Source organism: Drosophila elegans, unplaced genomic scaffold, assembly GCF_018152505.1.
Source record: "Drosophila elegans isolate 14027-0461.03 unplaced genomic scaffold, ASM1815250v1 contig_208, whole genome shotgun sequence".
Classification (NCBI taxonomy): Eukaryota; Metazoa; Arthropoda; class Insecta; order Diptera; family Drosophilidae; genus Drosophila; species Drosophila elegans.
This window is the reverse complement of record NW_024545578.1, coordinates 1,990,330-2,010,513: the sequence shown is the minus strand read 5'-3', so window position 1 is coordinate 2,010,513 and position 20,184 is coordinate 1,990,330. Positions and strand designations below refer to the sequence as shown.

Below are 20,184 nucleotides of genomic sequence, written 5' to 3'. Positions count from 1 at the left end.
TTAATTGGCCTTTTGACGGGTCTGCTGCCGCGGTGGAGATTGCTTTGGCCACCAGACTTCGTGGGGCGTGTGCTGGGCCTAATCATCGGCTCTATCGCGAACATTGAAATGGAAGTCCAAGTCATGTCTTGACATTGCGGATTTCATCGACGTTGTCGAGTTGCTTTTTTTCGGTAGCTTGGAGGCTGCAAAGAGCAGCCAGACATACCCAATTATGTTCAACTATTATGGAGTGGATAAGCCGATTTGTTTATTGCCAACTGCCAACGGATCTGGCTTCTCTTCTTATACTTCAAATATTGGTTCAAATTGAAAGATTGACTGACTAAATATAGCAGGAAATGGCTAGGTTTGAGTAATCGCTTGCTTTCATATAAAGCTATTTATTTGATAGAGATATTATATCGGTTAACTTGAGTGTTGATTGATGGATTAGTGCAGGTACTGTGGTTGATGTTGTGTTAAAATTTGGTAGAATATCTACACTTTACTGAGTAACAAATAGATTGTTAAGTTAATATATAATTTTGTTTCCATGTAAAAAAATTCATAATTACATATTATCTACAATAGTTGAATGGGCTTAATAAAAATATATATTTCAATGCAGAAAAATTGGAAATTTAAATAATTTTAAATGCTTTAACATAAATTTATCATTTAATATTAAAATAAAATAATAGAGTGTGTATATACTTTTAAATATTTCAACATAAATTTAGCAGCTCAATTTGTATGCCCCAATGAAACGTTGCCAGATGGATTTAAAAATATGTTGTTATCTGTGTCTGTCTAAGGCTATGGTTAGTTTATGTCTTTACTACCATTAAAGCCCCAAAAGACTACCGCAGAGTTTCAAATAATCCGCAAAGTAGGCATCACATTTCGTACCCCGAAAGCACCAAGTTCGTGCCCTAAGTCTTTCGATTTGTCAGCATTAAAAAGCACTAAAAAGCCTAACACGCTCAACTGGTGGTATGATGAATATTAATGTTAACAAGGACCTGTTAATTAGCCCACATGGAAAGTGAAGCCAGAAGCATTTTAAGCGGCAATTAAGCAGTATTTTAGCGACCAAACGCCGCAAATTAAAGCCGAACGAGATTGGTGGAGGTGATGGTGCTCGATAAATATTTATCTAAAGGCAATTAGAGCCGCTTCAGACAGCCGGGCGAGCATGTAATGACGATCCCCAATCCGATGCCCCAGCTCCGGACTGGTGCACACTGGCGTTATGGAATCTTGCTCGATGACTGATTTATAGGAGGACCCATACTCGATCTGGCCAAGATGTTGTGCCAGTGCCAGCCATTAGCCAGCCGTCATAAGTGTGGGCTGGTGACGTTCGACTTGACTTGACGTTCGACAAGTGACGACTTGAGTCCGACCGTGCAGGTGATGTCTTCTTTGTCGGCAGACGACAACGTCGACGACGGCGACGGGCCTTGGCTTTTGAGCGATTCAATTAATTAGTTAGCCGTGCCAAAAACAAAATGGCGCAGCGCATTTGATAAGGCCAAAGCAGCTAGTAGGAGCAAAATATCATAGGTAGACGAGTGTACAAAGTAGAAATAAATGAAAATGCACATTGAATTGAATTTCTCTGCCCAGTTGGCTTTCTAACGCACAGCCAGTGGCCAAATGGCTGCGGCAAACTGCGATTATTGAAATACTGCTAAGGTTTTTTTTCTGTCCATTTCATTTGGAAGCCAAAGCCAGCTTGGATGCGACAAATCATGAGCATCGACAGATGCACCAGAGCCAGCATCTTTGTCTTTACTACATATAAAATGTGGATAATTGCGTCTTACTGACAGCCAAGACACTGGGCCCACGGACCGATGGTCTGAGATGCACTAAGAAAAAATATAATCTAAATTAATTAATGCATTGTGCATATCAAAACAAGTAAGTAATACTTTTTAGAATTTTTGGTAAACGCTAATTGAAGTATAACAAAATTGGAAAAGTACAAATTTATTCTTTGTTGACATTACAATTTTTGAAATCTATATTATTATTTAAATTTGTAGTGTTGAGAGTGTAACAGTGTTTAGAAGCTCATCAGTCAGAAAAAACGTTTCTAAACAATATTTAATTTCATAAAGATTTACTATTTGAATTTGATGTTAAAAATCCTTTAAGAATATCTAATGAATTTAATGCACATTTTTAAAGCTAAAAATAAATATAATAAAAATAACTTATGTATTAACTGTCATTCTTATAGATTTAATATAAATATATTTAAATTTGAGAGTGTTGTGTATTGTGGTAAAAGTGCTTAGTGTTTCAGTGTATGAGCCTGATTGGGGAGTTGGGGGTTGGGGACGTGCTGTCAGCGGATCTGGCTGCTCTCACTCTCTTTCTAACATGATAATTGGACATGGCCTGGGAACGGGTATCGCATCGTACCGCCGGTGGGATAGATGTCAGCTACCTTGGCGACATCTTTGGCAGCCCTATGTCACCTTAATTGCCTGTCGCCTGTCTTGATGAAAGTGAAATTGATAAACGATATGTGGAGATGTACTATACATATAAACCCACAAATAAGCGAGCGTTCATCACGAATTCTTCGCTAATTCGTTGCTCACAATGGATCATTTCGTAATGCCGGGGCTAATCAAAAATTCGGGCAGTGTGCGAGTGCGTTGACCAAATGGGATTGGAGTCTCGATTCGGTCACACCTCGTTCCAAACTTCAATCTGACAATATCAATAAGTTGTGCAAACTTTCTTTTTGTTCGTGTCAATGTTTTGGGATAGCGCCCTCTGATATTTACTCTTTATACTATCATTTTTTGACGTAGGCCCAGCCCTTACACATAAATAGCATTAGTTCGCGAAATGTCAAACTCAATCATTTGCTCAACTTGAGTAAACAGCTAGAAAACTTTCATTTTTCATTTGTTCGACAGGTGAAAATTGCTTATTTTCACAGCCAGAATTAATCAATGATGCAACTGTGTTTCGGCTTGCCCAAATGTTAATTTGGTTACCAAATTGTTGATGCAATAGTTGAGAGGTGTTAATGAATTTCGTTGGGAAAAAGGTAAAAGCGGTGAAGGGGGTATGTTAAATACCTCCTATTTTTTGTCTACTTATTGTTACTTATGTGGGTGGAAATTTCTTCGCTGTTGGGAGGAAAATTTCCATTGAACAACCACCTTTTTGACCCAGTACAGGATTTGCATCAGCCATACAAGCATTTCGCCACAGGATTAGCATCTCACGAATGACTTTCCAATGATATCTAGGAGTTCATGTGGCAGTGAAAAGAGGAGTTCAACTTGTGGGTTATTCATAGCGTTCATTGATGATTGATGCAGATTATTCAGTCCTCTTTTAAACAAAGCATGCCTATTGATTTAATGGGATTTGGGAAAGGCCATCGGGGCGTTTTTATTTCAGCTCTCTTAGTGAGTTTAAATCTTTAGAACTTACTAAGCGAATTTAATAATATTAGAAATACTAATAAGTTTATAGGTACTACATATTTATAAATGAACACTGACAAGTAGGAAGAATAGTTATATAGACTCAACATCGGTTACTTCATATTGAAATATTTTTTATTGACAAAGAATTGTTTTTAATCGAATTAAATGTTTTAAAAGTCTGTGAATCGACTTCTTAGATTCAAATCATTTGATTTGATTTAATTGAGTTAAATCTGTCTTAGTTGACACTCATCATTAATCAATTTTATACTTTTTCTGTTGGCGACTTAAACAATAGTCTTGTTTTCCATTCAGCTTAGCTTTTCATTTAATAGGATTTAATTAGGCTATCTAGTGGATTTTTTATAAAATAAAATGAAAACAAAACACAAGCTGAATTAAATGTGTTTTCTTTTTAAATGCTAAAATCAAACACGATGTCAGCTTTTGTTTAGAGGAACTGACTAACACAATACCCAAAGAATACCCATTAAATAGTTCTCTGCGTAGGTCAAGTCAAAGGTCGTTGGTTCACATATAACCCCTCCGAGAATTCCCCATGTGGCATATACTACAGTGTGACACTCGAAATGCGCATAGCGGACAGCTTAATTGATCCGTTTGTTCAGTGCATGCCGCACATTTGCTAAAATCCACACCGGTCAACAGCAACAGCCACAACAACAAGTCAATAGAAGACAAGAAGACCAAAACCAAGTTACCAAGCAGTTGGCTCTCTTTTGGCCAGTTCGGTGGCCAACTTTCCAAAGAGCAACTTTCACAACGCACTCTCTTAAGTCGCGCTTTGGTATAAAACTTCTTACGTATGCGCGTCATGGCTTAATCTTACCTTGAACTTGGTCGTGAGCACATCGCTGAAGAGCTCTATATGCTATAGTAGTGCATCCAAAATAACAATAATACTCGTGCGTTCGATTTCGGGTTTTTCGAGAATAAATTTCAAAAATGGAACAAAGTGCCGTTGTTCTTGTGCGTGCCGATAAGTGTGTATAAATCAAGTGTGTTGTTGACTTTGTTTTTGCCACAGACATCTGATTTCATCTAACGGTGCTAGTGTGTATATATATATTATACATCCGATCCAAATCGAAGAAGAGAGGTTTTCACCATCGAAATGGACTGGCAGCCGTGTATTATAGCAGGCCTGATTTGCCTGCTCCTGCCATCGCAGATTTCCTTATCCACCGCCTGGAGTTTGCCAGCCCGCCCAGCCCATTCAAATAAACTGGCCTTGGCACCAGCACCTGTTGGCCGACGATTAAATGGTAAGATAGCTCTCCAATCAAATGGTCTCAAGCTGACTCTGCCGCAGCCACCAAATTTCTCTGTATTTTATTTTTGGATTTCTTAATGTAATGAGTAGTGAGCAGTGAGTGAGCAAACGCCAGACAAAGAAAGAAAACATAAACAAAAACTTTAAGTAAAATACTTTTATTGCAGTGAAATTTCAGTTCATTAAGCCGCCTTGTGAGAGTGGTGATTTTTGTGTTTGGGCAATTATATAATCGGCCGCCAAACGAAAGTCGCCACTGTCACTTTTGCTACTGTCTCAGCCAAAGAATCGACCAAGATTTATGAGCCACACGAGTGGCCACAGATCCATCAAGACGTCACAGCTGCCACCGCCAAAGACATTAATCTTGGCCAGCCAGCCTACTCTTGAGTACAGGGAGAAAAATTATAGATTTCTCTGTTCAGTCTACACGTTTTTAATACTTTTCTGCTCTCAAAATCAGTACAATAGGTATTTTGCGATTCTTAAGAAAATTTTAGTATAAATAGAGAATTAACTATTCATCTCCGTCTTTTTAACATTTTTCTGTTCCTTAATTTAAACTCAAAACATATGAGAACAAAAAGCTGATTTAGGATTTCTAAGAAAGATAGAGAAAAATTATAGATTGAACTATTCATTATAATATTTTTCGAAATCAATACAAATTTCATTCCATTGTAACCAATATCAGTTGTATCTTATACAAAAATCTCTTCCTCCAGTAATATCTGATTTTAAAGATTACAAAATTAAAGTTAGATCTTCTTACTATGAATTATAAGTGGACTTAATGTATTTTTATGTTTATGTGTCGAAATAAACATAAATATATGTAGCTATAAATAACTGTAGCTCAAAAAGGGTAATTCCTTTATATTTGTTATCATAACACATGACACATTAGATATTGAAATCTTTAAGACCCAATTTTGAGGTTTCTCTATGTGCAGCCATTTGGTGACTTCCATGGGCAATGCAGCATAGCAAACAAGCTTTGTTTTTACCATTATGGTTCTGTTAAGTTATGGAGCGTACGACTCTTTTTTTCTTGCCCGCTGCTGTTTTACTTATTTATTCGCCGGCGTTATTTTTACAAATAGACTAGAGTGCACAATTAGCAAAATGCTAAGGAAGCAAGTGCAAGAAGGCATTACCATTGCCATTACCATTACCACTAAGAAATACACCTCGTTATCGTTTAGGGCACCACTTGGCGTCTCGATCTGCTTGTGAGCATGTAATATGGGTCATAACCAACTAAACCAGAACTAAAAGAAGGGCGGCTGGTTGGGTGTTACGATAGAGCTCGCTGGCTGTCGACGCATTAAAAAAACTGGCAGGGAAACACGAAATTAGGTTTTGCTTGCTGATTCAACGAATATCAAATACACTTGAAGGCGCTTGAAATATGTAAATTAAGTGGAAAGTTACAAAGGGGAAATAAAAGTTTGTGTTGGGCACAGTATGGTAGTAAAGTATACAATTGAACTTTTTTTTTGCACAATCACTTAGATGACAAGTGGAAAGCTATTATACCTTAATTTTATATTTAATTTTATTTATCTTTGGCCTTTGTGCCTTTGTATGTAAATTAACAAAGGGAACATATTGATTAAAAAAATTATAAGATAATAAATTGTATTAAGAAAGAATTTCAAGTTTTAAAAATGGAATCACCCTATTTGTTTCCAAACTCTAAAGATTTGAATCATAATAAATAATGTTTTTCTGTGCCGAATCTAAAATACCCAAAAAACCTGAAATTTGAACTATTGCGTATAAAAAATGTCTCAATATCACGAAAGTATTATTATAATTATGTGTTTTAAAATTAAGTTCTTAGAGAACAGGCGTATTCTCTTCGGTATAGAAATTAAACTAAAAAGTATATTGTTATATTATTTAGTAATGAATTAATACTTATACTTTAATACTATCTGTAGTTTATTTGCATGACACACCTATTGTTGTCTTTTGGGTGTAGAAAACGAAAGAATGAAAAAAAAAACTAACATTTTGTTATATTGCATGCGAAATACAATTGATTTTTAATCGAAATGATCTTATTTTGTACTCCCTTAATATGTGTCAACCAAAACCCCTTACTCATTCATAAAGCCCATCTACCAAAGAGCAAGAGCACCTGTAAAAAAGGCAGATTAACAACGGCAAAGTAAACAAAATGAATGGATAAACAGCCGTCCAGACAAGTTGATGTCTTAGTCGCGATACTGTCGGATTCAGAAGGTGACTACACCAACTTGGTGTTAGGCAAACTCGAAGGGAACCATGTGTTTAGGGAGATGGAGGGGAAAATACCTGGGTCTCCATTCCGGGGAGCTTGTACAAATTGCGCCGACACCAAAAGCCAAGCGAGGCGAAAAAACAACACAACAACTTGTAATTGGGTTATAACCGTCATATTTGTATGTGAGAGTGTCCGAGTCGACTCACTTACTATTTAAATAAAAACGGGTCTGAAAATCTGACCAAAAGCCAAAACAATGCCACTGGAAACCGCGACTAAAATCACTCCTAAACGGAGCGACATTCGTTACATTTTTGGTCGATGCGCACAAAAATGAAAAGTGGTGCTGCTGCTGCTGCTGCTAGTGCTTCACTGGAATGATTTTTCATTTTAATTTCATTTTTTAATTGCCGGTTTTCAGGCATCGGCATCTCGGCCCAGTTTGGCAGCAAAACGCGTCTGAAAAGATGGTCAATCTGGAGCCACATGAAGCTGTAACTGTAACCCCATCTGTCCAGTTTGAATCGCCACTTGGTTTCTGCGTAGGCATTTATGGGGGGGATTTGCCTTGGATTACAATTTCAGTTGCAGCCAGATGCCACACAGGAAAAAATGTGGAAATATTTCCATGATTGGTCAGCGGATACTTCTCACTTAGCAAAAATAAAAACCTGATCTTACACGCTGAAAAGCGTTGACAAACCCCACATTACTTGAAGAAACTTGAAATCTAAAAATTTTAATTTTTTACTTGTGTTTAATACAAGTTGTATAACAATGTATATATACATATATTTCGCAGACTGGTTTGACTACTTTATAGTCTATTTAATAGTTCTTTTATTATAAAATTGTATAACTTTAACAAATTAAAAGTGCATACATTTATTTATTAGAGAAACTTGAAATCTTAAAATCCTTTTTTTAAATATTGCTTTAAATATAATTTAAGCCAATCCAAACGAATTTGTGTATTATGTATAACAGTTAAGGCAGTTTAGATAGTTAAATAGTCTTTTAGTTCATTTGTTCTTCTTTTTATTTATAATATAACATTAGTAAAATGAAGGAATATGAACGACATATGTAGATATTTTTTCCAGTGCAACCATCGATTTGCGTAGCCAAATGGGAACTCTAATCAATATACAACATGTGTGGGGTTGTTGTTCAAGTTGTAGTTGCCGGCCATGTCTTGTTTGGGGTTTGAGTTTGTATTTTACTCTGCGGTTGACTTCGTCGTCGTCGACGAAGTCTTCAATTCAAATTCTGCGCCAGATCGAAACCAGTGAAAGTTTATTAAAGTTTCAAGCTCGGCGGAACTCAAGCTCACATGTCTAAATGTGTATAAGTCGCACACTAACGGTTAAGATTGCCATATTGTTCCGTCCGAATTGATTTAATGACCATAAAATTCTTTTGTAATGAAGTCTGAGTTATTTTAAAAGCTGAAACCACTAGATCATTGTTTTCAATTCACCAACCTTAAAAGGTTTGGCGGGGAATTAAAATGAAGAGTGCTTGGATGTGGCTAAAAGAGAGTCGATTTTTAGAGCATAATTCGAGAAAAAATTAAGTCATTAATTTTTTAAAGGTTTCGCAGATCAATCTTGTTATTCTAATTATTTGTAGGTGGAGAACTTTATGCATTACATAGTTAAAGAGACAGTAAATAAATTGTTTACAAAATAATGCCAGAAAGAAGGTCGTTTAAAAGTTGAACTTGCAGACACCAAATGCTTTAATATATTGTTAATTTTCAAACATTCTTATTACTTTTAAAACTAAGCTTTCAAAAGCAAACTCACTCAAAATGATTCATTAAGCATTCACTTTCAAGAGGAGTAATTTATTAACACTGCCTTGAAATTATTTTCCAAAAATATAAAAAAATTTAAAGGTGTATTTCTTGTACTAAATGTAAGCTTTAAGGCACAATATCAATACAAAATTGTTTATACTTTATGTGTGAAGCCCAAGGAAAGGGGTCTTATCTTTAAATTCACTTTCAAATGCCGCACACGATGCACCGTGGCCACATTTCATGTTTACAACTTAATCTGGGCAAACAAAATAACTCAGAATTTCCAGTGATTATGCTAATATTTTACGAGCTACTGTTATGGCCTCTCCTCAGGCGAGTTAAATTGGTCAAGTGGACAAGGCAGTTGGCCCACATGCCCAGCAGTCCAGCAGCAGTTTACAGTTGCCAGCTGGATGGAGCTTACTAAAATTTAAATGCTTTACTATACATTCAAGGTAAATGCGTCACCCATCATCAAACCAAGGCCTGGCATTTTGCGTTACCCATAACTATAAGTAAGCCACGCATAAACTTCCACTGCAGTGAAAGTTCATTTGATATTGGAAATTAGCTGGGACAGGGATTGCGCTTTGGTATTATAGCCATTGCCATTGAATTACCATACGCCCTGCCAACGAGCTAGAGAAATAGTGAAGAAAAGTGAAAAGACCAGCGGCCAAGGTAAAATGCATCGAACCAAATGGCAAAAGTCAACCGACTGCGGCCAGAATAGCTACTAAGCAGCTACCAAGCTGCTGAATATAATGTGCCACATTTGTCGGCCAAAGCAGACAGCCGACAAATATCGAAGATGCTCGCCAGGGATTACACTCAAAAAAATATACACTAATCAGAAAACTCAAAATTAATGTTTTGTAAACTTAGAAACTCTGTCTAGACATAAGGCCATTACTGTAAGGGTGAGATAGTGTTTTAATATAAATATAAAGCATTTAAGAAATTAATTTTCTGATTAAGCTAGTTTAAGGTAAATTTTATTAAAAATATATTTTTGAAAACTAAACATTTGGAAGGTAATGTTTTAATATTAAGAAAAATGCTTTAAGGACGATTTATTCATTTCATCAAAAACACTAGAATGTAAAAATAAATTGTATAAATACTTAACATTAGGAAAATTTTACTTCTATATTTTGGTAAAAAATGCTTTAGGCTTTATTTTGTTGAAAGTTTTTATTGAATTATTTTTTGTGCAAAAAACACTAAGAAGTTGTTTCTCTCAAGTACTCCTATATCAAAAATTTAAATTGACTTATTTTAAATGCAAAGGTGCAACCTTAAGCCTTTTCTGCAAGTGCATCACGAAGTGGCTTTCTTTGAACTTCCCCGGAGACGTCGATTTCCCGCGTGGCACTCCTTGGGTTCCCTTACTCGGCGCATTCTTGGCACAGGTTTCGCTAGCTGTTTTTCGGTTGTTTTGTGGCGTGGGTCGAATTTAGCAGGATGTTATCTATGGGACGTCGCCACTAGTTCCAGGTAAACAATTTCTCACAGGCTGAAGTGCCCTGGTGTGCATCCCCTGGCTGCTTTCACTCGGCATTGAATTTGGAAATATTAGCGAAGCCTTGGGTCAAAGTACGCGCTGTGTCGGTGTCATTGAAAGTGAAATGAGCCAAATAAATTGTGACAAAGAGACAACGACAACGACAGCGGCAACAAACGACATGAGAAAACCCACACGAACTGACATTAAATTTTCACTTATCACGATTCGTTCCATGTTGCAACATGGCAATTAAATCAACAAAAGGCCTAAGCAAATACTAATGAATTTAAGTAGCGAAAATTATGCCTCAATTTGTACGAAAATATGGAAATTGTGGTATCATTAGTGAGAGGAAAATAAGAAATGCCTGTGGGCCAAAAACCATTGACGCCAGACGATCCAAAGACATTTCTGTATGTGTCAAGTTAAATAATTTCAGTCACGGTATTTGCTTGAATTTTAAAAATTCAGTTAAGAGTCTTAAATATTATATGTTAGTTGTATAAATAGCTTGTATAGCTTTTATTGGTTAAATGTACAGTTTCTAATATTTATCTTGTTAATATTTAAAATATTTTTGTACAATTATTTCTCTTGTTTATTTCAAGTAAAAGTGTTTACGATTTCAATGGAGTCTTTGTCACTGCAACAAATTAATTTATTCCCAATTAAATGGGCTCAAATTAAGATGCGATTAAGATGGACAAGCAGCTAACAATTTTAATTGATGGCAATCGCTAAGCATTTTCACTCCATCCGCTGATGGATGGCAATCTTTGATGTTAACTAAAACATGGCTCGCGCCGCAAACAAGCGGGTCTATTGGGTATCCATGGGGGGTGGGGTAAAATCCATCTGCACGCACCACACATCGGTGGTTTGGTGGTTCGGTGGTGCAGCGTGCTTAGTTAGCACCATTGGCCAGAAAAACCACACAAGGTGTTGATATGATTACCCAGTGGTACTAACCGTCGAGTGGTCACACACATACTTTCACTCAAATATTTGCAGTGGCTGGAAATCGCCACATCCACATTCATATAGCCAAGTTAAAGCCATGACCATGTTAGCCAAATCAGACCACAAATCCCCACTGAGCTTGGCCAGACGAAAGTCAGTCGAGCTGTCAATCGCCGGTTTACCCAATTCGTTGGCAGTTTTCCATCAAATATTTGACCAGTTTTGCTTTATATATTTACGCTGAGCTTCATGGTCTGTCTGTCTCTCTTTGCAGAGGTATCACCGTATCTGGACCTGGCCTTGTGCCCCATTCGAGCGGAGCCCTGGACCTGTGCCCGCCAACAATCAGGCAGAATACTGGACGCCTGGGACGGAGAACTTCATCTCCAGTGGCAGAAACTTAAAGGTGAGTTTGACAATCAAAAGTTACACAACAATTTTTCCATAAAAATATATGTTTTTATTAATTCTGATTAAAATTTAGTTGTTAAGTAAGGCAATAACATAAGAAACAAACAACAACTAACTTAGAATAAAATAAAATAAAAACTTATAGTATTTACCAGATACTGGAACCTCTTTACTTTTTTTCAAATAAATAAATTGAATTGTTAAGTAAAGATATACTATTAGAATTAAACAAAGCTTAACTCCAAAGGTTTAAATTTAATAAGTTATCCTAAACCAAGTAAATCAAATGTATTTAAATATACCAGTTGCTTGTAACTCATTATTTTCTTCAGTTTATATTCAAGCCAAATACATAGTAACTTAAAGTTTTACAAATTTACTAATTGCTTGAACCACGTTATTATGTTTTCTGAATAGGTCAAATACATAGTTCATTTATTATTATAGCTAATGTTAATTGTGAATTTTATTAGGCAGACTCAAAATTAATATATTAACCCATTGGTATATTTTTCCTTATAAATGCTTAGCCAAATCATGCATTAAGCCAATTACAACCTTCAATTGTTAGTAGGGAATGTGGGAAACATTTTTGCCGACAAAGTTCTTCGCACATATATGTGTGGAAAGAAAAATCCCAGCAAAGAAAGAAAAGCTGGCATTTTCACCGACCTCCAGACTAAACATTAAGTTCGTGGGTGAGAATCAAAGAAATCCCCAAGGTTTTTTGATCATCTAATGCGATAATCAATGACTAAAGGGGAGTTGGTACACAATTTTACACGCAACACCTTTAAAAAAGCCAGCGTGCTAGGCATTTACATGAAAAACCAATTAAAATCGAAAACATTTTCTTATTTTCTCCAAATTTTATTTCACTTTAGTCGAGGCCGATCGGCAGATGAATGCTACGATCGAGAGACGCGGCTACAGCACCTCGGAATTGCCCGTGAAAGAGAAGCCATCGACGTTACTGAAGAAAATTGAAATCGGCACGAATTATATGAAGAAATATCTGGCCGAGTCCATGGATGGGTGAGTGTGGACAAACGAGTTGAATGCACATTTTCGCCATGAAAATTCATGCCTTCCTGTTTATTTCGCCAACAATTTCAACACAACCAACATCACCACCACCTGTAGCTTCCTAGGTCGCGAATACGAGTATTTGCAGACACCGAAAGCGGCGGATGATGATAGTGAAACTGATCAGAGTGGAAATAGTGTCGAAGATGACGACGAGGCGGATGCGGCGGATGATGCCAGCAATGCGGCTGAGGAGGAAAATGCAGATGATGAGGATGCGGATGGGGATGCCAATAATGAGGAGGAGGATGAGGACGAAGACGATGATGACCAGGAGGACGAGGAGGATGACTCGGACAGCACCGCGGAGCAGGAGAAGCAACCAGAGCCAGAGCCGCAGGCCGAAGACGAAGACGAGGATGTGGATGAGGCGGTCTCAGCACCAGAAAGTGAAAATGAAAAGGAAAACACGCCGAGTGTCTTTAGTGGTCCGCCCGCTGCGCAGCCCCAAAGTGGTGGAAAAAATCCTGTCTTCAGCGAAGACAACACCTCGACAGGTATTTATTTATTCAGTTTGCAACAAAACAAGTTCGTGCTTACAATAACTAGTAAGAAAGAACACTATGCTTAAGTTCTATAAAACAGATAAAATGGAAACTTTCTTTTCAAAAAATCTAGTTAAAATCAATATTTAAAGCATTGACCAAAGAGTTATTAAAATTAAAAAAAATCTATTTTAGGGAGTTAACTCACATACTTTATGTATAATACAAACGATGTTTTTAAACTAAAATTTAATTCGCGAAAAAAACATGAGTTCTATATTGATGAATTTTATTTAGCTATTTTATTCGAGCTTGGTTCGAATTAAGAAAATTCAAAGGTCCTAAAAGCAATGTAATATTGAATAAAACTATTTCCTCTATATTATTTGATAACCTCAAAATTGTTAATGTAAATATGGCGTTTAGAGAAATTAAATCAAAATATACCTGAAATTAAATTTTTCTTTCCTTTGCTTAGGTGTAGAATTCATTGAGCTGGATGACGCCGAGGAAAATGCGGCAGGTGCGCTGAAAAAGCCAGGAGGTGGTAAGCGCAAAAAGAACAAAAAGGGAGGCAAGCGCAAAAAGAACAAGAAGAAGGGTCAAGGTCACGATACGCAGCCAGCGACCTTGGTGGTGGTCCAAGCGGCACCAGAGCACCATGAAGTGGATTCGGGACACGATCACGGATCCTCGGTGATTAGTCATGGAAGCAGCGATGATGATGATCACGAGCCCTCGGGAAAACCCATGAGGAAAAGGAAACAGAAGCGCCGCATGAAGGGCAAGCGGAAGCGCAAGGGTCAGCATGGTCAAGGGTCAACATCAGTGGGGGAGCACGAGCAGAGCGACCTGAGTCTGGGCCTGGGACTGCTCGACGAACTCGCGGATGCCGATGACGTCTTCTCCGGAGTCGGCGGTGGAAAACGCAAGCACAGGAACCCACTTAATTATGGTAGAAGTAACGGAGGTGTGTGTTGTTTGCTGCGTGTGGTTTTACATGACTTTTGCGCACCGTTTTATCAAGCACAACTTAGTGCCTTCTATGTCTAAGTTTCCAGTTTGATTTAAAATGTAGAGTTTTTTCGGTGAACAAAGTGATACTTATCCAAAAGTTTAGATTCCCATGAAAATATCAACAAAACGAATGTTAACAGTTTACCGAAAACAGTCTACAAATATATTTGTTTACGCTTGGTTTATACATAAAGTTATTTTAAATGGTGATGGCATAATTGCTTAAAGTTGGTTTTTTATATTCATATTTTTAATGTAAAATCTCTTAAGTTATATATTTTTCAAATTTACCTTACCACATTAGATTTTAAAATATAGTGGCGCCATCTGTACGCTAAGCTTATTTTACACAAGTAGCTGTGTAGATGGCGCTGCTGTGGGTTTTCTACATTTGAGAAGCTTCAAACTTTAGGATTATTTTGCTTTCATTTACAAATTTGTACTTTAACTTAAATTATTTTATTTTATAAATTTTTTAAAAATAGTTTTTCAACTTATTTAAGTGTGAGTAAAACGTAAGTGCTTAGTTAAATCATAGTACCTGTAAAATAACTTTTAATTTTAATTATAAGTCTGCCTGATTTTTGCTTGCTTTTCGAATGCTGTTTCGTTTTCGTTATCGTTAACGCACCTAACGCGCACTGCAGTTCATACTAACAAACACCACCCTCCCAAGCGAAGAATTTTTATAATTTGCGTTTTTTGTTATACTTAGCCAAGTAAGTGTACACCAAAAAGATCTAACCGAAACTAATATATTCAAAATCGCTTTGGAAATCGTTTTTTGACAAAAATATATAGTGACCCGAGGCAAGAAGAAGAAGAAGAAGAAGGCCATCGCTAAGCTTGTTATGATTGGTAGCATCCTAAAAGCCAAAATTGAACTGCTGCTGAAGATTTTGGGCGCCCATCTGCAGGTCAAGTTCTTTGCCATAGCCCTAATTGGTCTTCTGATCAATATAGCTCGATTCTGGATCGATGTGAAACGCGGCAGTCCGCCAGCTAAGGTAAGTTTAATTTGGGTCCCAGATCCTGTGAGTTTGTTCCGGGCTGAAAAATCCAACCCTTTGTACCGACACACACGAACATTTTGTTCAGGTTGCTAGACCAAGGTTTTCCTTCCCGACATTAATGGATTTTCTGCACTCTTTCAGTTCTGATAAGAATGTCCATACACTAGTCACAACAGTTTTTTATTGGCCAAGGTTTGTTAATAGGCGCCTATTGTTTTCAACCAATAAAGCGCTCTTCTCACATTTAATTGTACATAGAAAAAAATAGAGATAAGATGAATCTATATATTTTTTTTTTTTTTCAAAAGGATTGTAATTTTTATTATCAAAATTTTTCTTAATTAAGATATTTATTTATTTGTGTTTTTTAAAGTCTAATTTGCACTGTAACTTTTAGAGATTGTATATTTTCATTAATAATAACTAAAACCTAGTCCCTTTTATTAAAAAAAAAATATACAAAAAATTTAAGTCATTAAATGCAGTCGAATTTTATTTTAATTCAGATTTTTACATAAATTAAATTACAAATTACGATCGGCTCCTTAAAAATTTTTATTTTTTAAAGAAATTTAGACTTACCTCAATCTAAAAGAGACTTTTGAACACCTATATTTCTGTGTACTTCTGCTAATCTCTATCACCCTGCCTCTGGAATCTCTAACTCTTCCACACAAGATGTATATATAAAGATTGTAAAATGCGTTGTTACCTTCCAAAACACCCGAGCGCTCTAACTACTCTAACTGTTTTCTGGGGAACAGAGCTCCAGAACTTCTTCAAGCTTCAAAACACCAGAGTTCCAAACCACCTAACGAATCCAAAATGTGCCGTATGCTAACAAATTCAGACCTTTTTGGTTTCAGATTTGGTAAATTTTGGACAGCTCACAAACGTTTTCGGAACGTACAACTCTAATAAGAAACAAAAATAAAACAGAAACAGAATCAGAAAAAAAAGAAACCCAATCAATGTGTTCACTAATAACAGTATACACTTTAAGACCCAAAATCTAAAACAGATCTTAGAGTTTCGTTTCCAAAGACATTCCCTTCACACTGTGTAAGTACGAGTTTTTGGGCGAATAAAGAAAAGAGATGACAGACAAAGACACACAAAATTCAGAAACACCCACTTATTAAAAAATACAGAAAAACAGAACCACTCACACTCTTGGGCCTCTTTGGTACTTCCTCTGGTGTTTCTCACTTCACGGCACACATTTTGCATATTTTCTAACTAGGTTGTATACGTTGAACATGCCCACCATCAGCACCACTACGAGGATCATGGGGATGACTGGAGCGAGCAGGGAAGCTACTGGAAGCGATCCCTGCAAACGGATCCCTCGGTCGAGGAGGTGGACTCCTCCACGGACAGCTACCAAGTGCGCCAGCAGCCCCAACAGCAATCCCAAGGCCAGGATCCACACTATCTGGCCTATCGCAGCCAGTACAATCAGTGGCACTAGATACCATTCACCACACATCACCATATCACCCCCACTGAACTCCAAACTCTGACCTCCAATGGAGACATTATTTATTGTATTTATTTTGATTTACTTCGTACTACGATGCTGATTATTAAATAATCCCTAAGGTCCTAGAGCAAAATTAAGTTTAGCACAATGAGAAAGAAATGCCAGTAAACCAATTTTAGTGTTTAACCCTTAGTCCCGATAGTGCAATGCCTTATATATAAAACTAAATTTTAAAATTTAACAAGTACCTTTAATGAGAAATCGAAGAACTGTTTTCGGATACATTCGCAGCAATGAAACAAACTAGACTTAAGTTATTTATGCAAATTATTTATTGTATTCGTATGTTATATGATGCCTTATTAAAGAAAACAAATTTTAAAGTTGCCATTTTATTGGAGGTGATCGGGAAATTTGGTTGACGGCCAAAATAATGGAATTTTAAATCTGTAACTTGGATGAAATGAGACACACAACGGAGAGATACTTTTGAAAACTTGAGAAATCGATCCCAATAGTTTTCTGGCTAATTTAAATAAAAGATGTTTTGGCTGATTTATAAACATTTATTCCATAAATATTAAATAAATCTTTACTGACAATTTAAAATTATTAGTTCCTAAATCGATTTCCTTTACGTATTTGTTTATTAAAAGAAGTTGTTTTTTAAAAAACCTTTGGAAAATTTTAAGTTAGTTAAAAATTTTAATTGCACCGTCATTTCCTGATCACCTGAACTGGGTTCCCCCAATCAGAATGCGGTCAATTCTCGCTGAAATTCCAAAAGAAGTTTCACCTGCTGGTCCGTGCATTTGATTCTAATTCCGTGGCCCAATTCTATGCCTCTTGGGACTGCTCTGTAATACCAAATAGGGGCGACGTGCGCCCAAAATAGCCGCGTCTCAGGGGGCCATTAATTTATTTTTTTTTTTTTTGGGTGTCGCTGTGGGCCCAGCCAATTTGCGCATGCGCAGATCGCGTTTGGAATGCCAAATGATGTTCGCAAAATGTTTGTAATAAGCCATTCGAAATTGTGTTTGACAAACGTCTGACAAGTCGAGCGCCGAATTTATGGGTAATAAATTTGACTGCATTGTCTGGCTGAGTAACTGAGGATATTAATTTTGAATAAATGTCTGGGACGACAACTTAACTTGAATAAATTTGGTAAAGCAAAGTTCAGAAGGCCGAAAAGAAAGTCAAATTAATCGTAATCACCTTCACACGCATTCTGACACGTTTACACGCTACATTTTGATATTGACCTTGTTTAAATTAATCGAAAGAAAACTAAAGGCCATTAAAATGCAGCATGAGGAAAAGCAAATTGACATGCCGCAACACGCTTGTTATCAAGTGGGAATTTCGTGCAAAGAAATGCTTATCATTAGCAAAATTAAAATCAATGAAATTGGCCATTAAATTCAATTGACTTGGCCCAATGCGTGGGAGCAAGTCCAAGTTCCAAGGGGATTGGATTGGATTGGATTCGAACTGGAACCGAAGGTGTCTGCAAACGTGTGCAACATAATTTATCATAAGAGAAACAGAAATAGTTTAGTTTTCAGCACTTTCTAAACTACGCTTCTGCACAGAAAGAAAGCCGGATTAATTCTACATTGTTTTTGAATTATCGTTTTTCAATTGTCTCCTTGGACTTAGCCATTATCCATAAGATATTCTTTGGATATATTTATTTATTTTATAAAATATTTTTAAATATATATATTATATTTCACATCTTAAAAATTACTATAATTTTTTAATTATATTATACATAACATAAGCTTGCCTTGAAAATTTTATTAAACCTTGACATACTCTTGAAATTTTTATTAAAAAACATAATTGTTATGGGTATAATTGTTTGATTTTTTGTAATTTATTAAATTTTCTGATGCTCTGCAAAATCCCAACTTAATACTTTACAGAGGCAACAAACTCTTTATTATTTCTCACAGTGCATATTGGACTTTGTGTTATCTTTAAAGTGGGCGTTGGTGTCAATCTGGATATCTGGTGGGTGTGGCCCCAGGCCGTATATCATGCAGATACGATCTGTTCTCGATATGTTGCCAAAAAACAAAAGTCGCTAAAACAATCAATTGAAATTCTCGATGCGCGAGTGTTTGCTCAATGGGGATTGGGTTTTGGGTTCGTATGGAATAACGGTGAGGGTAACGTGCAGTGTTTGCAAAAAATCATAAATAGTATCAATGGATTTTGGTCAAAAAAAAGGAAGTGTGCGTGGGTCAGGAGATTTGGCAAATAGTTTTTTGGATAATTTCTAAGCGCGTTCCACGGAATGCTCTACTAAGTGACAGGCGACGACGTGCCGCTGTCAGGTGAACTGTCAACTCGGGCATTTGATGGGAGCTTAATTAATTTAACTGCTGCTAGAAAGTGGCCCTGCATCGCCCGTTGCCCATCACGTATACGCAGCGTGCACGCGACTCAGTGATCAGTGGCAGAAAATGAAGGGCCAATTCCATTTCCAATTTAATTCCAACGCCCACATGTTTAATTTCAGTTTTTGAAATTGAAAAGCACTCATGATTTTCCATTGCAGTGCAATTTGCATTTTAGAAAGTGTTTAAGTGTTTTTTCGCTGCATTATAATCGAGGCTGAAAACTCCAAAAGTCCAAAAGAAAAAGTCAAAGTCTGTTTTTGCTGCTGCATTTTTTTAAATAATACCCAACTTTTTTCCTCCTGTCTATTAATAAATTTATTTATCATAATTCCAGTCATGATTCTGATTTTTGCTTGAACGTAGAATTTCTGCCTCAACCTCAACACGTCTACTTGTTGTCAACTGGCTTATCTTTGCACGATTCGCTCTGGGCTTGGGCCCTTTATGTCTTTCTTTACTGGCAAACATAGCATGCAAAAAGCATTCTAAGTTACTTTGTTGCCAAGTGCAATAAAGTGCATGAAGGCATGTGCTTTATGAGCTTGATTAAAAGGAGTCATTAAGTCATAAAGATTTTTATCAGGAGAATTTATTTATTTAATCGTTCTTAAAATAAATTTTCTGCATTTCAGAATACAAAAAAATACAAAATTTGATTTATTATTCTTGGTTCGAATAATTTTGTTGATTTTAAAGTAGATTTTAAATGACCTTCTCTTACATCCATGTTTAAGTCTCTTTTCCAGATAGTAATATTAAAATAGAGAGCTTAAAGCACTCTGATAAAACAAATAAATCTTTAAATGTTAAAACGTTCTTAATATTTTGTTTATAAATCATTTATTAAAACGTCGCTAAAAGGAACACTTCCCAAACGCATTTCCATAAAAATAGTAATTTTTGTATAAGATTTCTAAAATACTTTTACAAAAATGCAGACAAAATAGTTAAGTACATTATCAGTACAAATGTAAATACAAATTTAACAACAATTTAATATTTAACCTTGGCAACAAGAT

At 36.3% G+C, this 20,184-nt stretch overlaps 1 protein-coding gene across 1 annotated transcript; it reads left to right on the top strand.

Moving 5' to 3' along the window:
• The first annotated feature begins 4,299 nt into the window (after positions 1-4,299).
• On the top strand, positions 4,300-17,137 carry LOC108146433 (high mobility group nucleosome-binding domain-containing protein 5). The gene is made up of 7 exons (XM_017272437.1): positions 4,300-4,729; positions 11,534-11,665; positions 12,555-12,705; positions 12,814-13,253; positions 13,720-14,211; positions 15,060-15,265; positions 16,515-17,137. Exons 1-7 carry the CDS (start codon positions 4,579-4,581, stop codon positions 16,740-16,742), a joined length of 1,800 nt encoding a protein of 599 aa, XP_017127926.1. The 5' UTR covers positions 4,300-4,578; the 3' UTR covers positions 16,743-17,137.
• Positions 17,138-20,184: the final 3,047 nt, after the last annotated feature.